The sequence below is a fragment of the Saccharomycopsis crataegensis genome, assembly GCF_037102585.1.
Source record: "Saccharomycopsis crataegensis DNA, jcf7180000000087, whole genome shotgun sequence".
Taxonomy (NCBI): Eukaryota; Fungi; Ascomycota; class Saccharomycetes; order Ascoideales; family Saccharomycopsidaceae; genus Saccharomycopsis; species Saccharomycopsis crataegensis.
The window spans coordinates 466,321-486,359 of record NW_027043831.1 but is presented as its reverse complement, the minus strand read 5'-3'; the positions used below and the strand labels follow the sequence as shown (position 1 = coordinate 486,359).

The following is a 20,039-nucleotide window of genomic DNA, read 5'->3' as shown; positions in this document are numbered from 1 at the left end:
TCAAGCCATGGTAGACATCTCCGTCAATGTCAAGAAGGCCTGCTCTGTGGACGAGACCGCTCCCAAACGTAAACACGTCAGAGCGTGTATCGTCTACACGTGGGACCATCGGGACTCGAAACCGTTCTGGCAGTCGTTGAGAATCACCCCAATTCAAACCGACGAGGTCCAGGTGTTCAAAGCATTGATTGTTATCCACAAAGTGTTACAAGAGGGCCACCAAGTTACTCTCAGAGATGCCCAAAGAAACCGGGATTTTATTGATGGATTAGGCAAGATCTTTCACGGCGAAGGGTTCAAGGGCTATGGCAAACTTATCCGCGAATATGACCAGTTCTTGATGCAAAAATTGGCCTTCCATAGGAAATACAAGGAATTTAACGGGACCTTCGAGTACGAGGAATACATTTCTTTGAGGGCCGTTTCCGATCCAAATGAGGGGTACGAAGCCATTCTTGATTTGATGTCGTTGCAAGATGCGATCGATGATTTACAAAGAGTGATTTTTGCCAGCATTTCCCACGATAGGGGGTCGGAATGTAAAATCTCTGCCCTTGTGCCATTACTCACTGAGTCCTACGGGATTTACAAGTTTGTCACCTCGATGCTCAGAGCCATGCATCAATCCACCGGTTCGGACGAGGCGTTGGAACCATTGAGACAAAGATATAATTCTCAACACGCCAGGTTATACGAGTTTTACGCGGATTGTTCGTCGATTCGTTATTTAACCTCGTTGATCAACGTGCCAAAGCTTAGTATCGATGCCCCAGATTTGTTTGTGGATGAAGAAACTGGCCAACGTCGTGCCACTCCTCCAAAAGAACCTTCACCAGTTGCTGCCCCTGCTCCTCCTCCAAAAGAAGAAACTCCTGATAGGCTTATTGGCCAACCAACCGGGATTGACTTCTGGCAAAACCAACAAGAAAACTCCGAGGCCGAACAAGCTAGATTGGCGCAAGAAAGAGAGGCGCAGATCTTGGCCCAACAACAGGAACAACTCCGTCAACAACAAATGTTTGAGCAACAAAGAGCCGAATTGGCCCAACAACAAGTTAATCAACAACAAGCGATGTTCCACCAGCAAGCTCAAGGGCGGGTGGCAGAATTGGAAAGAGATTTGTTATCGGTTAAGAACCAATATGATCAAGATCAATTATTATTGCAATCATACGATCAAAGAGTCAAACAATTGGAGCAAGACGTTCTCAATGCCAACCAAGCTGCTACTCAACAAATCGCCTCGAAAGATCAAATGATCAACAGTATTCAAGAACAAATCAACTTGTGGAAAAATAAGTATGAATCGTTGGCCAAGTTGTACAGTCAATTGAGACAAGAACATTTGAATTTGTTGAATAAGTACAAGAAATTGCAACAAAAGGCCGCGTCATCACAAGAAGCCATTGACAAGCGTGAAAAAATGGAGCGCGACATGAAGGCCAAAAACATCGAATTGGCAGATTTGATCCGCGAACGTGATCGTGCAAGATTGGAACTTGACAAGTTGAGAGGGGCCAAAGATACTCAAATTGACAGATTGGAATTGGAAATCAGAACTTTGAAAGACAATTTAGATTCCGTGGAGAAAAACCAATCTTCTAATTTAACCGCGATTTTCTCGGCTCATAAAAAGGAAATTGACGATTTACAACAGAAATTCAAGCAAGTGGATGGAATGTCACCAGAAGTTGAAGATAAATTGCGTGAAAAAGAAGAAGAAATTGAAATCTTACAACAAACTATGGATGATACTATCAAACAATTAGCAGAATCTAAAAAGGCCGGTGATGATGCCCTTGACGAACAAATTGATGCAGTGTTAGAGGCTCATCTCCAAAAACTCATTAGCATTGTTGATTCGATTTTAAAGAGCGGGATTGCAAGAATTCAAGATAGCTTATTTGAATTGGACTCGCCAATGCAAACCGGTAATCAGAACTCTTCCCCAGCTTATTTGTTATCGATCATTGAAAAAGCCGGGGTTTTGGCCCAAGATTTCGGTACCGCGTTCAATAATTTCATTGCCGATGGTCCAGGCGGCAATCATGCTGCCATCATTTCTACTGTCTCCGGGTTCTCTACTGCGATTTCCGATGTGATTTTGAACTCCAAAGGGGTAATCAGATTATCAAAAACTGAACAATTGTCTGAATCCATTCTTGCCTCTGCCAGATTGATTGCGGAAACCGCCATGGATTACCTTGATGATTTACTCAATGAGAATTTGGAAGGCGATTCTGATGAAACCAAAACTGATACTGTTATCAATGGGGTGCTTGAAATCCATGAAAGATTGACCGAGTTATCGGAATTGGCAGAAACTTTGGCGCCAAAGATCGAACTTAAAGGTGAATTAGATAAATTGGTTGATGATGAAATGAATTCTGCTGCCCAAGCCATTGCTGCCGCGACCTCTCATTTGACAAGCTTATTGAGCAGTAAACAACTTGCAGCCCTTGATCCAATCAATATGGAAATCAACAAAGCGATCCTTGCTGCAGCAATTGCTATTACCAACGCGATTAGTTTATTGATCCAAGCCGCCACTGATACACAAAATGAAATTGTCGCTAATGGGAAAGGTTCTAGTACCAGAGCCCAATTCTACAAGAAACATAACAAATGGACCGAAGGGATGATTTCTGCTGCCAAATCCGTCGCCGCCGCCACCAATATCTTGATTAAAACCGCCGATGGATGTCTTGGACAAACCAACTCGCACGAAGAATTGATTGTTGCCTCTAATGAAGTGGCTGCGTCTACTGTCCAATTAGTGGCCGCCGCCAGAGTCAAAGCCACCTCGGCATCCAAGACCCAAGACCGTTTGGAAGAAGCAAGTAAAACAGTGTCGATGGCGTGTAAAGCCCTTGTTAGTCAAGTGCAAGCGATGATTGCCAAATCGCACGCTGTGGAAAATGATGTGGATTTCTCAAAATTGAGTATTCTTGATAATAGAAAAGCCGAAATGCAACAACAAGCGGAAATCGTCAAACTTGAAAACTCCCTTAGCGCTGCTAGAAAAAGATTAGGGGAGATAAGAAAATACAGTTATCAAGATGACAGTGATAGTGAGGCTGATGAGGATTATTAGTTCGTGTTTAGGTAACCTTTCTTTTTAGATAGCTGCTTTTTTTTTCTTTTAAGTTCTTATTTAGAAAGACTTTCAATTTTTTTATTACTAGGCTTTAATACGAACCATTTAATTTGATATACTTATTGAAAATCTTTGATGTTCTTATCTTTTGTTAATGTGATTTGCTTCTAGTAACATTTTATAAAACTACAACCCTCGTAATAAGCCAATTGATTTATTCCTTTTGAGTATTAAGATTAGTAAAAAGAAACATATAATGTTAAATACTTCCATAGTATCACTAAATGGTAACAGGTTTTAATGAGAAAGCAAAAAAAAGAAAAAGAGGAAAACAGAACGATTGCAACATACCCCAAGTCGTTTGTAATCATGTTGTTATTTCCGGAGTAGTGGATGGGCCACCTCTGGCTCTTCTATTAGTAAGCTATTAATCTTTGTTAGTATTCAAGTATTTAATATTCATTCAAAATAGTTCGAGTTGTGCTTACCCAAACTCTGACTTGTTTCCCAGTCAATCCTGACTCTTTAGACATTTTTGTTCGCTCTTTGGCATTCAATTTTCTCTTCTTCTGGAAAACAGATTCTAAATAGGTTGTAGTTCTTTTGGAGTATCTGGTTCTACCTGATTTCTTTTTTTCGTTATTGTGAGCTTCAATAAAAGCATCGGCATTAACATTGTTCGATTGTAAGAAATATTTTAATTTTGATAAAATTATTTCATCTCTCATTAATTCTGATTCTATTATGTAGATATGACACATCAATTCTTTTTCAAATCTCTTGAAAATTATATTCCTATCTGCAAAAATGTATCCATTTACATTTGTACTACCTTGAGAAAGCTGCTCAAATTGTTAGTATGAGCCATTTGAAATCAAAATAAATTATATATGCTCACCTTTATAGTTTCTTCTAATGATTTCTGATACATTTCAATTGACCGCTTATAATCTTTTTTAAGCTGATCTGAAAGAACAGGAATGTCACAAAGCTTTCGCCCTTCATAAAATGGAAATTCTGAAAACTGATTTTTTTTTGGAGCACTTGTGACTTCCAAGATGAGCTTCATGCCTCGATCCAAAGTTCTAGAGATATTACCAACGGTGATTGCAGTCGTTTCGCTAAATTTCATTGTTGGAGCTCTGGTTTATAGTATTCAATAGAGGAGAATTGAGATTAAGGTGTTTATTGGAAAGACAGAGAGACCTCTAATTATAAGAAATCTCTTGGGAAGTTATCTCACATTCTCTTCTCTTATCCTTTTTTTTTTTCTTAAATTATGGTCAAAAATTTAAGGAGGCTTTTAATTTGAGACATTTACGATGCTCTTTCGTTCTTAGCCGCTAAGTTGCATGATTGACACTCACTCTTTTGTTTTTTATACTAAAAAACATCGAGGTTATTTCAGGAGAAATGATTAGGATAGTATGTCTGTGTGATCTACCACACAGGCTAAAATCATTTCACAAATGTTTTAGCAGAAAATGAGTCCCGTTTAGAGAGCTCTGAAGCATTCTTTCTTATTATGGTGTAATGCCGCCCCGCATTTTTTGATTTGGGGCTACATTAACCAGACATGTCGCAAGACCTGGGAGATAGAGACCTTCCCAAACAACAGTAAAATAAATAAATAATAACTACTCCAAATAATTCAGTTTATACTTTACAGAATCTTGAGAAATAATACAATACATATTTTGAGCAGCTGTCTTGATTTGATATTAATTATAATTCACTGTGCAAAATATTATCATATCCTCATATTTTAGATATCTCAATCTATTCTGTGTTTGAACACTCACTGATAGCTGACATGCGAAGACATATCTCCCCAAATGAGGCGAGACTCTACTGATCCTCTAAAAAAAAACCAGTAACATTTACTTATTTATATGAATGGAAAGCTCTCGTAAAATTTGTGAGAAGATTTATTGGTATATTCAAAATAAAATTAGGCACATTATTATCCATTTGGTTCCACTTTGTTACATTCACATCTGGCTAAAATGTATTCGTCTGGAGAAATTTATTCACTCACCTTCAAAATTCCAAAGAAAGATGAAAAGATACCAAAACTTGTACTTTCAAAGACAAAGTTTCCTTCTGTTAAAAAGAACGATGCTGTGAAAAAAGTGAGCTATGAAACCTATAAAATAATTAGCTGTGAACAACAATCCATAAACTCTACAGTAGTTACGCCTATCTCTCTGCAGGAAAAAGCAATATCGATGAGCTTTCGGCCAAGAAATCAGTTTATCATTGCCAGAAATATCATCAGCAAATATCTTAGAGAAGAAGAAGAGATTTCAAATGCCTCTATATCCAAGGCTGCAGCGAAGGTATGTCAAAGCTGCATTGTATTTTGTACGATACATCAAACTCTTGCATATAGCTTTTATTAACATTATCTAGATTTGGAAAGAATCTGACAATAACTTTAGATACTATTTTGAGTACTTAGCTTATTTTGAGAATCTCTGGCATCAAGAAAAGTTTCCAAATGATCTGTTGAGATTCAAAACAAAAAACTTTAAGGAGAAGATTATGCTTGAGTCTATAAAAGGAAATACGAACCATAGACAGAATACGAGAAAAATCTCTCCACAAAACATCGAACTGCGCTCAATTTTGAATAATGATAAACAATATGTTGATTTGTGTTCAACATCATACACCAAAGAGCAGACACAACAGATTACTAAAAAAAATTCAAGGCACTATGAGTTTGAAAACAAAGAAAAGAAAAGAAATTCAAAAAAAAATTCAGAAAAACTAACTGGAAGACCAGAGAAGTTATTTCTTTCTAAATTTTCCGTTTCAAAATCAACTACTAAAAAGAAAAGAAAGATCAGCACGAAAGAGAAAGAAACTTCAAAGAATGAAAATCTACTTTTATCCTTGAAACTTATTGAAGAAAATACAATATGCTCTCAAGAAATTAATATGGGGGCTCAGGAAAGCAGTGAATTCACTGGATTTTTGGACCAAGATTTACTTAAGTGCGATGGACTGTCCTTCCCATCACAAACTGATTTACTCCCTCTACCATTCTATGTTGAGTACCAAAATCAAGACAAAATTGATGAAGATGAAAATATCTTCTCAAAATATCTGGAATCGATGAAAATTATGAAGAGTGAGAATCAATACACTATTGATCAGCAAAGCACCATTTTGGGACATGAATTAAATGAGATATTCAACAGTAGCAGTAATGAGTGCCCTCCAGAACAGCCAAATTTAGGGATTGGAACTATTATTAACTCCCATTTAGCGATGGATAATAACCACCAGATAATGAATCAAGACTATCTAGTCCCCAAAGATTTTATTTCTATGCATCCTCAAGTAGACGAAAGAAACTATCAGAAAGAAAGATATCTGGCTTATCCTGCAGTGGCATTCTGTCAAATGGAATTCTTAGATTCTCTCATGACAGATAAATCACTAGTATTTGAGTCAACGGGTACCAAGTAATTAGAATATTTGAATAAGATTCTTCAAAAGCTATTTTGAGGGAGGACTATATATAATATACATTCTATATTTTTCCTTTAATGTTTCGCCAGCAGTTTTTGAAGGACTGGCTGATCCTTGTAAAATGTTCACTGAGGTGAAGCAAAAAAAAAAAAAAAAATTTGAAAATCATTTACACAAAAAATAGCAAAACCAAAAACCTAAAAAAAAAAAAAGAGGAGGTATCGGAAATACTACGATCTTTTGCCTAAGTCATCAAAGTAGTATCATGAACTATGAATACTGCCAGTAACACTAATTCCCAAGACCAATATAACGAGATAGACGATGAAATTGGACCGCGCCAAGATCGCTGGATCGGACCAGAAGAAGATTCCGATGGAATTGACGGAGATGATGATGATGATGATGATGATGATGATGATGATGAAGAAGAAGGAGAAGAAATAGCAATAGAGTATTATCAAGGGACAATTAACTCGAATGATCAATCATCAGACCTCTCTAATGATAGTCATTTCAATAATAACCCCCGGTCAGATGATAGGTTACTGCGGAATATATCCCATAGTATGGCTTCCTCGATCATTGGGGGTTCTTCTTTACAAAACCGCACCACCATCCTTGAAGAAGACAATGAATCCGAAGAAGAAGATAATGATGATCATGATGAGGATCAACCAATACAAATGCGTCCACAACGAAGATTCACCGCCCTTGATACGGGATATTTGAAAAATATCAAAGTAAAAGGTACATTGAGGAACTTTTCCTGGTCAAAAGTCCTGTCCACCACGGTTTCAACGATTAAAAGATCTCATACTTCTAGTGATATTCCTTCTTCCACAAATATTGTTGTTGATGCTGATGATGCTGATGATGATGATGATAATAATAATAATATTAACGAGGGTCCCAAAGTGTTTTCTTTTTCATTACCCTTTGGTGATTCTTTAATGAACATGTTGCCGAGCTCGGTTAGGATCTTGCCGAAATTAAAATTTTTCAATAACGACAGCTCAATCAGATTCATCAACACCCAGAATTATGATATCAAAGAACTCAAGCAAAAAGTCCAAAGAAAAAATTCGTTGTCAACTCTTGAAGAGGCGTACCTTTATAAGAATTTCAAAGGCGCCGATAACTCACGTCTACGAGCCGTTAGAAAAGCGTTGACCCCCAACATTGCCATCGATGCCATGAATTATATAAGCGATAAGAAGACCGCGATTAAAGGTACTCTACCATTGACCAATTCAATGAACGATATCATCAATCAACGGATCAAGGACAGGATCTATTATTCCGACACGATTTTCGACGAGCTCGAAGGAGACATTGTGATTTTGGGAGGGTATCGGGGAAGTATTTTACGAGATCGAGAAACCAATCGTAGGTTATGGATCCCCATCAAAGTTGGTTTGAATTTACGGAAAGTTGATTTAGTGGTGGGTCCGGAAGACGCCGACGAATATGAAATGGAACAGAAAATTTACGCCGATGGGATGTTGAAAAACGTTGGACCGATTGATATTTCCAAAAAACTTATCAAGAAATTGAGCTCGGCTGCCGATGGTCGCAGAAGGGTCCATGAATTCGGTTACGACTGGAGATTATCATTGGATATATCTTCGGCGAGGTTCAAGACGTTTTTGGAGTCGTTACCGAGTAATCAAGGGCCTCGCGAGAAAAGAAAAGGGGTGCTTGTGCTTGCGCATTCCATGGGTGGGTTGGTGGCCCACCACGTAATGAATCAAGATCCGACATTGTTTAATGGGTTAGTGTATATTGGCACTCCGTCAGAATGTCTTAACATCTTGGGTCCTATCAGATTTGGTGATTCGGTATTATTGAGTAAACAGATCTTGACTGATGAAGCGAATTTTCTCATGAGATCGAGTTTTGCATTTTTGCCACGCCATGGCAATGTCTTTTGGGACAAGAATGTGGGAGAGTTTATAAATTTGGATTTATTCAATCCTGACACTTGGGTGAATTATAATTTATCGCCGTTGGTGAGCTCGAAAAGAAAGAAGGCTGAAGCAGAGTTTGAAAAATTATGGAAAGAAAAAGAGGTGATGATGGTGCGGAAAAGTGACACTTGTACTGGTAGTCCAACCAGTGGGTTCGAAGTTTCTGAGACCAAGACAAGTAATTTGGAAACGATAAAGCTGTCATCATCACCGATTAAGATCGCATCATCGATTGAAAATAAACTTTTACCAAGGATTAGCAAGCCGGATATTATTATACCGGCATCATCGACATCGACCTCGGCCTCGTTGACCTCGGCGACCCCCAGTATTTCACCAAAAAGGTCATTAGAAATGCCATATTTCCCTGCCAAACAGCGGGAAGCCGCCACGGTGGCGACGCCGAAAAGTTATAGAATGACGTGGGAGCAATCGTACGATTATTTATCGCGAACCCTTTCACGGACTGCGAAATTCTTGGACGAGCTTAAGTTTAATCCTGATCTCAAGGAACAATATCCTCCATTATCGGTATTGTACGGTAATGCTGTGCCTTCGGTGCGTGGGGTATTTGTCGATGGGGAAAAAGATATTATGGAAGGGAACTATGAGGATTTTTTCTTTGGGCCGGGGGATGGAGTGATCCATCAACGTTGGTTAATGCCTGAGAACATTGAAGGGTTTGGAAGTTTGGTGGTGGAGAAGATTTCCAGTGATTTGGGGCATGTTAGTTTGATGCTTGATATTGAGAGTGTTGGAAGAGCGATCAGTGCGGTGTGGAAGGAAAGAAAAAAAAAAAAAAAAATGACTGCTGTGAGATTGGGTGATCAATAATGAATGACTGTATATATTTATATTATTGACTGAAAGTGGCTTATGTATTATATAACAAAAAATGTATTATTATTTAATAGCTGAAATGTGATGAATGGCTTGTGTGTATATTATGTGTGTTAAAATGGTTTTTTATTATTATTTATTGACTGTGACTGTATTGGGAGAGACCTATCTTAATTTTGGAAATGAGGTGTGTTTTTATTAGACAAAGGAATGGGTTTGTTTAAAATATGAATCCTCATTGAGAGTAATATTATTCCATATTCCATTTGTAAGTATAGGATAAATAGGCAAGATTAGTTGGATTGACGTAAAGGTTGAGATCCTCCCAATGATCAGATCAATAAAATGATTGGCAGATGAACTCATATATATATATATATATATATCGATATATACTACTAAATGGTATATAGTTTACTAACTTTTGTGGTTGTTGAAAGATTTGGGAATCATCTTATATATTTGAATTTTTTTTTTTTTATATATTTGGATTTATTAATTCCTTCTGGGGGAGCTACTATTTAGATAGATAGATAGATAGATAGATAGATAGACAAACAGATAGATAGATATTAGATGATTCTGACTTTTTGTGGTATATGGGATGGGTATTTCTTGCGGTGTATCTTTTTGATGATTGAGGTTTTTTTCTTATCTTGTATCATTTGATATGATGTTTGTTACATATATTTTTTTTTTATCTCTTCTATATCTCTTGTTATGATATTTCTTATCTCGTATCCTCCGAAAATTAGATTGACCTATGTCAATGAACTGACTGACTGACTGTCAATGGAAGAATATCAATAATGAAACTCTCAAATGACTCACCCATTTCAACATATAATAATCACCACTACAATAAATATTAAATATATTCTATATACTCAGCATTATATTTCTCGGTACTATATCGACTTCCATAACTAGATGATATATATATATATAATAATAATAAATAAGAATAAAAAAAGGATAATGACCTGATGCAAACAAACTACTTGATTAAAATTTGAGCCACCAGACACAAACACACAAAAAAAAAAAAAAAAAAAAAGCAAGCAAGCAAGCAAGCTAGCAAAACTAATATTCCAACTTTGATAAAATACTAAAACTGTCTTTTGGACAATAATAACAGCAATAAGTATCAGTTTGTTGGAAAATTTTAATGGGATACCGTCAAGCAATTATTTAAAATGTCAGTCAAGAACTCACACGCTATGGGGAGAGTGACAAATAAAATAAATTGAAAAAAAAAGCAATGGTTGATGATGATGATGATGATTATGATAATAATAATAATAATAATATTTCTCTTAGAAACCGTGGACCTTGATGGTTTTCTTCTTGAGCCCTAATTGAGTAGTCAAAAATTCCAAAACTTTAGCTCTTTGATCACCTTGCAATTGGATAACATCACCCAATTCTTCGTCTTTGACAACGTTACCGTTACAACCAAAGTCTTTCTTCAAAACTTTCAAGATACGTTTAGAGTCGTATTCACTTGGCAAACCTTGTACAGTGGTTAAAGTTTTACGTCCATTTCTTTGTTGGATACGGATATGGAGGTAGTTAGTTGGTTGAGAATCGTCGTCACCAGTGTCGGCGAATGGATCTGGAGAGTGTTAGTAAGTAAGGTATGTCAGAAGAGAGTGTTAGGAGGGTGGCAAAGTAGGAATGATAATCATTGTTGTAGCGCCCCGGCCGGTGGGTGGGTGAATGTCATCATCGAGTCAGGGGGGGGGGGGCAAAGTATTATTTATTATTATACAAGGAAAATAAATGTATGTTATTATGGATAATCCCCACATCGTAATAATAGATTTAGCCGCCTGTTATGAAGAAGAGTATTGAATAATGACATAGAACGCCGGGGATCTTTTTATGAAAATCAAATCACCAATATGAGAGAGATAATACGTACCAAAAGACTTAAGGTTCTCAATAGAAGTCATAAACTATGTTGTAGGGGTTAAACAAACAAACAAACAAACGATGGGACGTTGATAGTAATAAGATGGTTTATAGAGAAAGAAATAACGAGGATGTTCTTTCTGTGCTATAGGAATGTAGCTATAAAATGTCTCTTCTCCAGATGGATAGATGAATGGTGGCGATGGGAATAAAAAAAGTTGGCGACGGACGGCGAGGGTTTCTCCTCCTCCTCTAAAAAAATAAAAAAAAAAAAAAAAAAAAAACTTCCCCAAAGAAAAAAAGAAAAAAAAAAAAAAAAAACCCTTCACATCCCGACACCAGGCAAACAGCGCCAGCAGCCAACCAACTTATTCTTACGCGATCCACAATCCACAATCAACATTCTATCATCATTTAATAAAGAGTAGTAAACAGAAGAGCAATAACTATAGATAAAAAATATAGATAATAAATAAATAAATAAATAAATAAATAAATAAATAAATAAATAAATAAATAAATAAATAAATAAATAAATAAATAAATAAATAAATAAATAAATAAATAAATAAATAAATAAATAAATAATTAATAATGATAAATTATTAGGAACATGTTAACAAATGGATATCAAATCAAATTCAAACACACCGGAGCATCGATCCTTTCTCTAGGCAAACAAAAGAATAAACAACAACAAAATGAAGGAATGAACAATAAGTGAAAGAAAATAAAATAAAATAAAAGAAAAGAAAAGAAAATAACACAAAACAAAACAAAACAAAAACAAAGAAAAAGTATATAGGAAAATTCGCCTCACGTATAACACACTGAACTGAAAAATTATGAAAAGAAAAAATGGGAATTGAAAAAAAGTTCTTCCTTCTATTATTATCATTATTGGTATTAGTATTAGTATTATTATATTATTATCATCATCATCATCATCACCATCACCATCACCATCACCATCACGATGTTGGTGATGATGATGATGATGTTGTTGTTGTTGTTGTAGTTGGCTTTGGCCACTCTTCCTCATCATCACCGTCCTCATCATCCAAATCGTAGTAACTGACATTGATGCAAATACTGCAGGCACCACACTGCACCACAATCAAGTACCCACCTTCGTTATCGACTTTTGTCCCGCAATTCTCCAAGTCCCAATCACTCAAATTGATGCTGTTCTGCAGCTTGCAACGAGGACAGTCTTTTTGCCACAACACCCGGTTCTGGTCAAACTGCTCGGTGAATGTAAACGTATCAAGACTGAACGTTTCCAACCCATCGGCTTGCTGGCAGCTGATTAAATTTGATTTTGCGGCGGTGTTGGTCAATTGGAGATCATAAGTCTTTCTGGACAAATCGTCGGACAATACTTGATAAGCTGCTTGGAGTCTGGTGATGAAATCAATGTTTTGAGCCGAATGATCGCCGGTTCTGTCTGGGTGATACGCAAAGAATAAATGGCGATATGCACTCTTGATGATTTGTAAATCCGCGTTTTGGGAAATCCCTAGCACTTGGTAATGGGTGAGGTATTGGAAGTCGTTGGAAGGAGGAGGAGGAGGAGGAGGAGGAGGAGGAGGAGGAGGAGGAGGAGAGATTTTGTGATAAGTAGGGTCGTATTGTTGTGAATTACTTCCACTGTGAGGCAGCGGTGGGCCTTCGGTTGGCCGGGGGTTGCTGTTGTGATGGTTGTGATGGTTGTGGTGGTGGCTGTCCATGTATATTGTCGATGGGCTATTAGCGTAGATATGATGGTGGCCAGGCTGGCTGTTTATTTCACTGATACTGACAGGACTGATAGGGTCGATTTCACTGTTTGAAGAGACAGGAGTTGTAGAAGTAAGGTCGTTATCATTGGGGAAACTCATCTTTTGTGTTCAAGTCATTTGTGGTATAGTATAGTGCAGTGTAGGGTAAATGTATGGTATGGTATGGTATGGTATGGTATGGTATGGTATGGTATGGTATGGTATGGTATGGTATGGTATGTATGTATTTATTTATGTATTTCCCTTTTGTTGGTTGTCGTTGGTGGTGGTGAGGAAGGGGTTACTAATTCATTACAATTATCGAATGTCAAATGTCAAATACCAAAACAAACAATTATCAATTATCAAATATAAATATCCCCAAGATAGAGAAAGGAAAGGAAAGGAAAGAAAAGGAAAAGAAAAGAAAAGAAAAGTAAAGTAAAGGAAAGTAAAGTAGAGTAAAGTAAAGTACAGAGAGAAAGCAATTTATTAGGAGAAATCAGAAAAAAAAAAAAAAAAAAAAATCGACTTTTTTTTTTTTTTTTTTTTTTTTTTTTTCTTCTGACCTGAAATTGGCACAGAAGGGAATGCTAATGCTAATGCTAATGCTGCTTCGATGGTTAATTATATTAATTAGGGTGGGTGTATCGAAGCTTTCTTTAGTGGCCTTTTTTTTTTCTGTTTCTTTTCTTTTTTTTCTATTAGCATTACGATAGTAGTCAAGTCGTTTTTGCCGACTTACAGGAGGTGGTGGTGCAAACCGCGATATTTTTTATTATTTTCTTGACATTGTTGTCGCTATTTTGTTTTCCATTTCGTTTTCCATTTCGTTTTCCATTTCGTTTCCTTCGAATTCTTTTCCTGTGGTTTGTTTAATTAGTAAGTAAGTGCGTTTCAGGTGGTGGGTGAATTCACAGCCATCTTGGTGGATACTTCTATATCCCATCTATCACCACTTATGGGTGTAAGGGTAAAGGCCAAATCCGAGTCATTTTCTGCTCTTCTCAAACAAAAGAAAAGCAAACAAACAAACAAAAAAAACACACGATATAATTAATCTCTCAACATTAGCTGTAAATTACCCCCTCCCTCCGCAGATCTGACAATATTAAACCAATCAAGGGTATCTATCTGTCGCCCCATCAATAATCACCATTTCTCCAGCCAGCAGCACAAGATGATATGTGATATGTATGGCATCCTAACAATCATATATATATATATATATATATATATATATCTTTATATATTTACACACCACACCAGTATAAAATCATCATCAACAAGAATGACAATCAACACCCATGGCACTCCCCATTCTTGACACCTCAATCTAATCAATCAACCTCACTAATTTTCTATTCTTTTGTTTTTTTTTTCTCTACAGCTGTAATTTAAAGGATAAAAAACCCATAAAAAAAAAAAAAAAAAAAAAAAAAAAAAAAAAAAAAAAAAAAGACGATTAATTAGTTTCCCGACCGCAAATCAAACCGATTATCATCATCATCATCATCATCGCCACTAGAACAAACAAACAGACTGCCAGATGCCCTCCCGGTCACTTTACAAATACCACAAAATACAAATAATAAAATGAAATCATCCCCACTCCTCCTCATCCTGCTCCTATTGTGCCTCACCACCCCTACCTTATCAGCCCCCCAAATAAACACCAGATCATCATCATCATCATCATCATCATCATCATCATCATCATCATCAGACAATCCCTCGTTAAATGCCAACTTTGCCCACCCCAAAATCACCACCACCAGGTTCGGTGGCATCGTCAATGAAGAACTCATAATATTCTCCAAATCCCCCAACGTGCTATTCATCCAGCACTCCAACGATCAAGTAATGATCTCCAAGGACTTTGGCGGCAAATGGCACGCAGTAGATACCGATAAGATCATTTCCAATTATAACAATAAACAAAAACATCCTCACCAGAAACTACCCAGCTCTCCCAAATTGCTCAAATTGATCAAAAATCACTTCATCGATGGCGAATTGTTGTTGACCACTAACACCAATGCCATGTTCAAATCACAGAATTACGGTAAAGATTGGGAGGTCGTACGAGTAGCCGACAGGATAGAAATGTACAATTCCCAAGAATTGCTGAGCAAAGACGTCATTCTAAATAATTTCAACGAAACTTATCCCTTGAGTTTCAAACAAAACTCCAGAAAATCATACTTGTCAGCCATCGAGAATTGTATTGACAATAATATCGATGGGTACTGTTTGAAACAATTTTACTACACCCAAGATGATTTCAAAACATCAAATAAATTGCAGGTCGCCACAACCTGCTTGTTCATCGATGAAGCTCAACCAGCAGTCATTTGTGTAACCGGTGCCGGATCCTTGATCCTCTCTAGAAACTGGTTTGACAACGACGACTACGAAACCTTATTGAGCGATGGGCAACTTAACCAGGTCCACTATTACGACAACTTATACATTGGCACCGGCGCTAATAAAATCCACCTCTCTTCCAATGGGTCGGTTTGGGCGTCGCATGAATTTACAGATATCCAAGATTATCATCTTGTCAAATCCTCATACCAAAACACCATCATGTTGGTACAAAAATTAAACGACCAAATGGGGAAATTATTCAAAGTGTCATTCAACGTCATGAAAAATCAAATCTCCGTCACCGAGTCTTTGAATTTCGTCCATAGAAACCCCAACGGTTTAATAGACTATGAACCCATTTCACCAATCGACGGGATCATCATGACCAATCAGATCGCCAATGGCCAAACAATAATTGAAAACCTCGACCAAGAATTGCGATTGAATACCATGATAACCTTTGATAACGGCGACCAATGGCAGAATTTGCAAATTCGATCCAACCAACAACAACAACAATTAAATTTACACTCCATCATCCGGAAATCTACAAATATCAACCATGTGGAACGTAAGTACCGTTCATCATTCATTCCGTCGGTGATAATGGGAGTTGGCAACCTTGGAGAAAAATTGGAAAATTACGCCGATGGTGATACTTGGATCTCCACCTCCAACGGGATCGATTGGCATAAAGTATTGGATGGTCCGCACCTTTTCCAATTTGGTAACCAGGGCACCCTTATCGTGGCGGTTCCTGACTCCTCCAAAGACTCGCTGGTTATAAAATACTCTTTAGATTTTGGCGCCACATGGGAATCTTACGAGTTACTGAACAATGGTCCACGGAAATTCATCGATTTAATCAACGCTCCCGGTGAATCTTCGGGGAAATTCGTGTTGATCACCGATTCTATTGATTCCCAACCAGCCTGTGAAATTATCCAGTTAGATTTCACCGAGTTGTTGGAAAGTCTCCCCAAATGTTCCCTTGCCAAAGATTTCGGCCAGTTTTTTGTCGAGACTACTGCCAACGATCATTGTTTCAATGGGTTTCGACAATCATTTCAACGCCGTAACCCAGAAACCGTTTGCAGAATCAGTAATGATGGCGAAATCAATTCCGTCACCAAAGAACCTTGTGACTGCACCCAATTGGATTACGAATGTGCCATTGATTTTTACCCCGACATTGATGGCAATTGTATCACCAACAAGACTGAATTAACCGCGGGGTTTTTATCGGATGAATTCTGTGATGGCAAGACCAAAGCGTATTGGCAACCTAGTGGGTATATGATCAAGGATGGTAATTTGTGTACTGCTGTTAACGGGTTAAAACTTGATGAAAACGTCGAGACTCCGTGTGCCAACTATGATGGCATGGAAGATGATGATTATAAAGATACTAACCCATCAGAAAAATTGGCCAAAGCAATAAAGGCTACCAAGTACCATGATGATGAAGCTAATGACGTGGCTGATACTTGGTTTTTCGAACTCGATGGGTTTGTTAAAAAATTTGATTATTTATTATCCACAAATAACCCAAAAAACAACGAGGACGATGAAGTAATTATCATGCTAACTTCCACTAACAAAGCATTCGTTTCTTATTCACACGGTGTTGATTGGCACCAAGTGGGGTCGGCTTACGATATCATTAATTATTCTGTGGATTTGGATAACGGAAGAGTATCGTTGATCACATTGCAGAGCAAAGTCATTTATTCTCATGATAATGGGTATCATTGGAGAAGTTTTATGATGCCACTTCAAGAACAAGACCTGGAGATCTTATCAGCATTGCAAATCGAATACAATAAATTGCACCGTAACTGGGTAATCTTCACCGGGAAAGTGAGTGATGGCCGATCAGTGTCGTATATTTCCACCGATTTAGGGAACTCCTGGAAAGTTTTACAAGACAATGTGATGCTCGGATGTGTCTTTGCCAGTAATCACCTCGACAACGGCGATGATAGTGCTTTAATTTATTGTTCACATTTGCAACAAAACGGGAACGGGAAATTAGTATCGTCTAATGATTTTTTCGCCAGCGAGACCCCAATTTTGTCCAACTTGATATCATTTTGGGCCGATCATAAAAAAGTGTTGATTGGGGTGACCGTCAATGATACCACTGAGTCAATCCAGTTGTTTAGTAGTTATAATGGCGAAACCTGGAAAAATAAATCATTACCATATAGATCCAATTTCCACCAGGATCAATTAGTATTATTTGATTTGAAAGATTACGGGTACCTCAATACCCAACAAGCTGGTGCTGCTGGTGCTGCTGCTGGTGGTGATAATTTCCAATTCTTCGTGATGAATGACCATGTTAAGAATGACAAGGGTCGAAGGTTTGGCGATATTTATAAATCTAATTCCCACGGGGACCAATTCACCTTAATGAAGGCCAATGTTGATTATAATGGGTCGTCGTCGGGGGTGGAATTTCAAAACTTGTTTGGTCTCGATGGGGTGGTGGTGGTCAATTCGGTGTTGAACGCCGGAAGGTTTATGAAACCCGAGGATCATAGTCGATTCAACGTCAACGACAAAATTATTCAATCGCAAATAACCTTTGACGATGGGACAAGTTGGCGATACTTGACCCCACCAGATGAGGATTCTAATGGCAAGAAATACCTGTGTCATGGGAAATCCCCAATAGATTGTTCTTTACATTTGCACGGCAAAGATCTTCAGAATAAATCGATTTCTTCCCCATCCACGGTAGGAGTATTGATGCTGGTGGGGAATGTCGGGGCGGCGTTGGCCAACTATGAGAATTGTGATACGTTTATGTCACTTGATGCCGGGATCACTTGGAAAGAGGTTGCCAAAGGCCCGCATAAGTTTGCATTTGGGGATCGTGGAGCGGTGATGGTTATGATTGATGCGGTGGGTATCACTTCAGAAATTCACTATTCTACTGATTTAGGGAATTCTTGGAAGCTGATCAATTTCACCGATATTCCTATTGAAATCTCGTCAATTGCCACGGTACACACCGATACTTCTAAAAAAATTTTGATATTCAATACTGATCATACCATGATTTACCCCGTTGATTTCGCGAAGTTATTGAACAGGAACTGCAAGTTCGATCCGTATATTGGTCTGAGTGATTTCGAAACCTGGACCCCGTACCATCCTGAAGGTCACAAGCATAGAAAATGTTTATTTGGGAAAGAGATGATTTATTACCGGAAAAAACCCGACTCGGTATGCCATATTGGGGACGCGGTTCCTAAAGATGAAGATGGGAAAATCGCTGGTTATTGTACTTGTGTCGAGATCGATTTCGAATGTGATATCAATTACTTCACCAACAAGCATGGGCAATGTCAAATCATTGATGAATTGCGATCGGTGATTGAGCAGCAGTACTCTGTTTTCTGTGGAGAAATGAGCGATATTGTCGAATACCAATTGCCGAGCGGGTACCGTAAGGCGTCTATTACCCAATGTGATTCGAAGCTGGGGTTGGGTCTAGATAGATCGGTGACCACGGCGTGTCCTGGGAAACAACGCCAATTCGACGATATCCATATTGGATTACGTGGTGGTCGTTTATTGGTATTCGTGGTTATTATATTGTCCGGGATGGTGATTATTGGCTACATGACGATCAAGTACGTTTATCTAGGAACGTTTCATAATCAAATCAGGTTAGGTGATGGCGGTGAAGACGGAGAAGAAGAAGAAGAAGAAGGGTACTTGTATTTACAAGTGCATAAAGACATTTCAATGATAGCATTGATCAGAAGAGACATGATGAGGCTTGGGGAGAAGATCGTGAGAGGTGGGGTGGGGTTGGTGTTAATGGTGGTTGATCTAATCCAAGAAAGTAATGATCGAATGCGTCATCATGGCAGCAATGATAGAAATCGGTATCATCGGGTGTATGAGGGCTATTTAGATAATGAAGAGGAACAAGGGTATCATGATCGTTCCGAGTCCGAAGACAGAGAGATTAGAAGGTTTGTGGTCGATGATGATGGCCAGGGGTTTTAGTATTATACAAGAAGATCAAGCATGTGTTAGAAAGTTTGATAATATATATATTCATTTTCCTAGTTATTTATCTTGTTTAGTTATTTATTATTATTATTATTATTATTATTATTATTATTATTATTATTATTATTATTATTATTATTATTATTATTATTATTATTATTATTATTATTATTATTATTATTATTATTATTATTATTATTATTATTTTGTTTGTTTGTTTGCTATTATTATTATTTATTTTTTTTTTTTTTTTATTTTTTTTTTGAAGGGTATGTTAATTTTAAAGGATGGTTCTATTGCTAATTATTTTGAAAACTTGTGAAATTGTATCTATCCAGCGGGGACTGGACCAACCTTAAGAGTATTTTTATCGATGATGAAATTTTTTTTTGGACCATCGAGCCTTGGGACCGTTATTGATATTAGAATTTTCTAGAGCTGCTTTTGCCAGTTCACTTGTTACCGAATTATTAGAGAATTTCAACATCAAGCAACAATTATCAATCACTGCTCATCATAAATCCAATGGAAAAGCCCAAAGGGCGATTAGAACTTTGGAAGATTATTTGAGAATGT

At 37.4% G+C, this 20,039-nt stretch overlaps 7 protein-coding genes across 7 annotated transcripts; 4 read left to right on the top strand and 3 right to left on the bottom strand. All coding sequences in view use genetic code 12, as the record gives it.

The window, feature by feature from the left end:
- Window positions 1–7: 7 nt before the first annotated feature.
- Window positions 8–3,094, top strand: SLA2 (Sla2p; the record flags this gene model as incomplete). Its single annotated transcript, XM_064998996.1, has 1 exon — window positions 8–3,094. One exon carries the CDS (start codon window positions 8–10, stop codon window positions 3,092–3,094), a length of 3,087 nt encoding a protein of 1,028 aa, XP_064855068.1.
- Window positions 3,095–3,464: 370 nt separating this feature from the next.
- On the bottom strand, window positions 3,465–4,229 carry HMRA1 (Hmra1p; the record flags this gene model as incomplete). The annotated part of the gene is made up of 3 exons (XM_064998995.1): window positions 3,465–3,521; window positions 3,586–3,939; window positions 3,996–4,229. 3 exons carry the CDS (start codon window positions 4,227–4,229, stop codon window positions 3,465–3,467), a joined length of 645 nt encoding a protein of 214 aa, XP_064855067.1.
- Window positions 4,230–5,103: 874 nt separating this feature from the next.
- Window positions 5,104–6,574, top strand: DASC09_053950 (uncharacterized protein; the record flags this gene model as incomplete). Its single annotated transcript, XM_064998994.1, has 2 exons — window positions 5,104–5,436; window positions 5,510–6,574. The coding sequence occupies 2 exons, from the start codon at window positions 5,104–5,106 to the stop codon at window positions 6,572–6,574; spliced, it is 1,398 nt and encodes a 465-aa protein (XP_064855066.1).
- A 275-nt stretch (window positions 6,575–6,849) lies between these two features.
- Window positions 6,850–9,381, top strand: DASC09_053940 (uncharacterized protein; the record flags this gene model as incomplete). The annotated part of the gene is made up of 1 exon (XM_064998993.1): window positions 6,850–9,381. The coding sequence occupies one exon, from the start codon at window positions 6,850–6,852 to the stop codon at window positions 9,379–9,381; it is 2,532 nt and encodes an 843-aa protein (XP_064855065.1).
- Window positions 9,382–10,703: 1,322 nt separating this feature from the next.
- Window positions 10,704–11,342, bottom strand: SUI1 (translation initiation factor eIF1; the record flags this gene model as incomplete). Its single annotated transcript, XM_064998992.1, has 2 exons — window positions 10,704–11,002; window positions 11,312–11,342. 2 exons carry the CDS (start codon window positions 11,340–11,342, stop codon window positions 10,704–10,706), a joined length of 330 nt encoding a protein of 109 aa, XP_064855064.1.
- A 930-nt stretch (window positions 11,343–12,272) lies between these two features.
- On the bottom strand, window positions 12,273–13,181 carry JJJ3 (Jjj3p; the record flags this gene model as incomplete). The annotated part of the gene is made up of 1 exon (XM_064998991.1): window positions 12,273–13,181. The coding sequence occupies one exon, from the start codon at window positions 13,179–13,181 to the stop codon at window positions 12,273–12,275; it is 909 nt and encodes a 302-aa protein (XP_064855063.1).
- A 1,476-nt stretch (window positions 13,182–14,657) lies between these two features.
- Window positions 14,658–19,457, top strand: DASC09_053910 (uncharacterized protein; the record flags this gene model as incomplete). The annotated part of the gene is made up of 1 exon (XM_064998990.1): window positions 14,658–19,457. The coding sequence occupies one exon, from the start codon at window positions 14,658–14,660 to the stop codon at window positions 19,455–19,457; it is 4,800 nt and encodes a 1,599-aa protein (XP_064855062.1).
- Window positions 19,458–20,039: the final 582 nt, after the last annotated feature.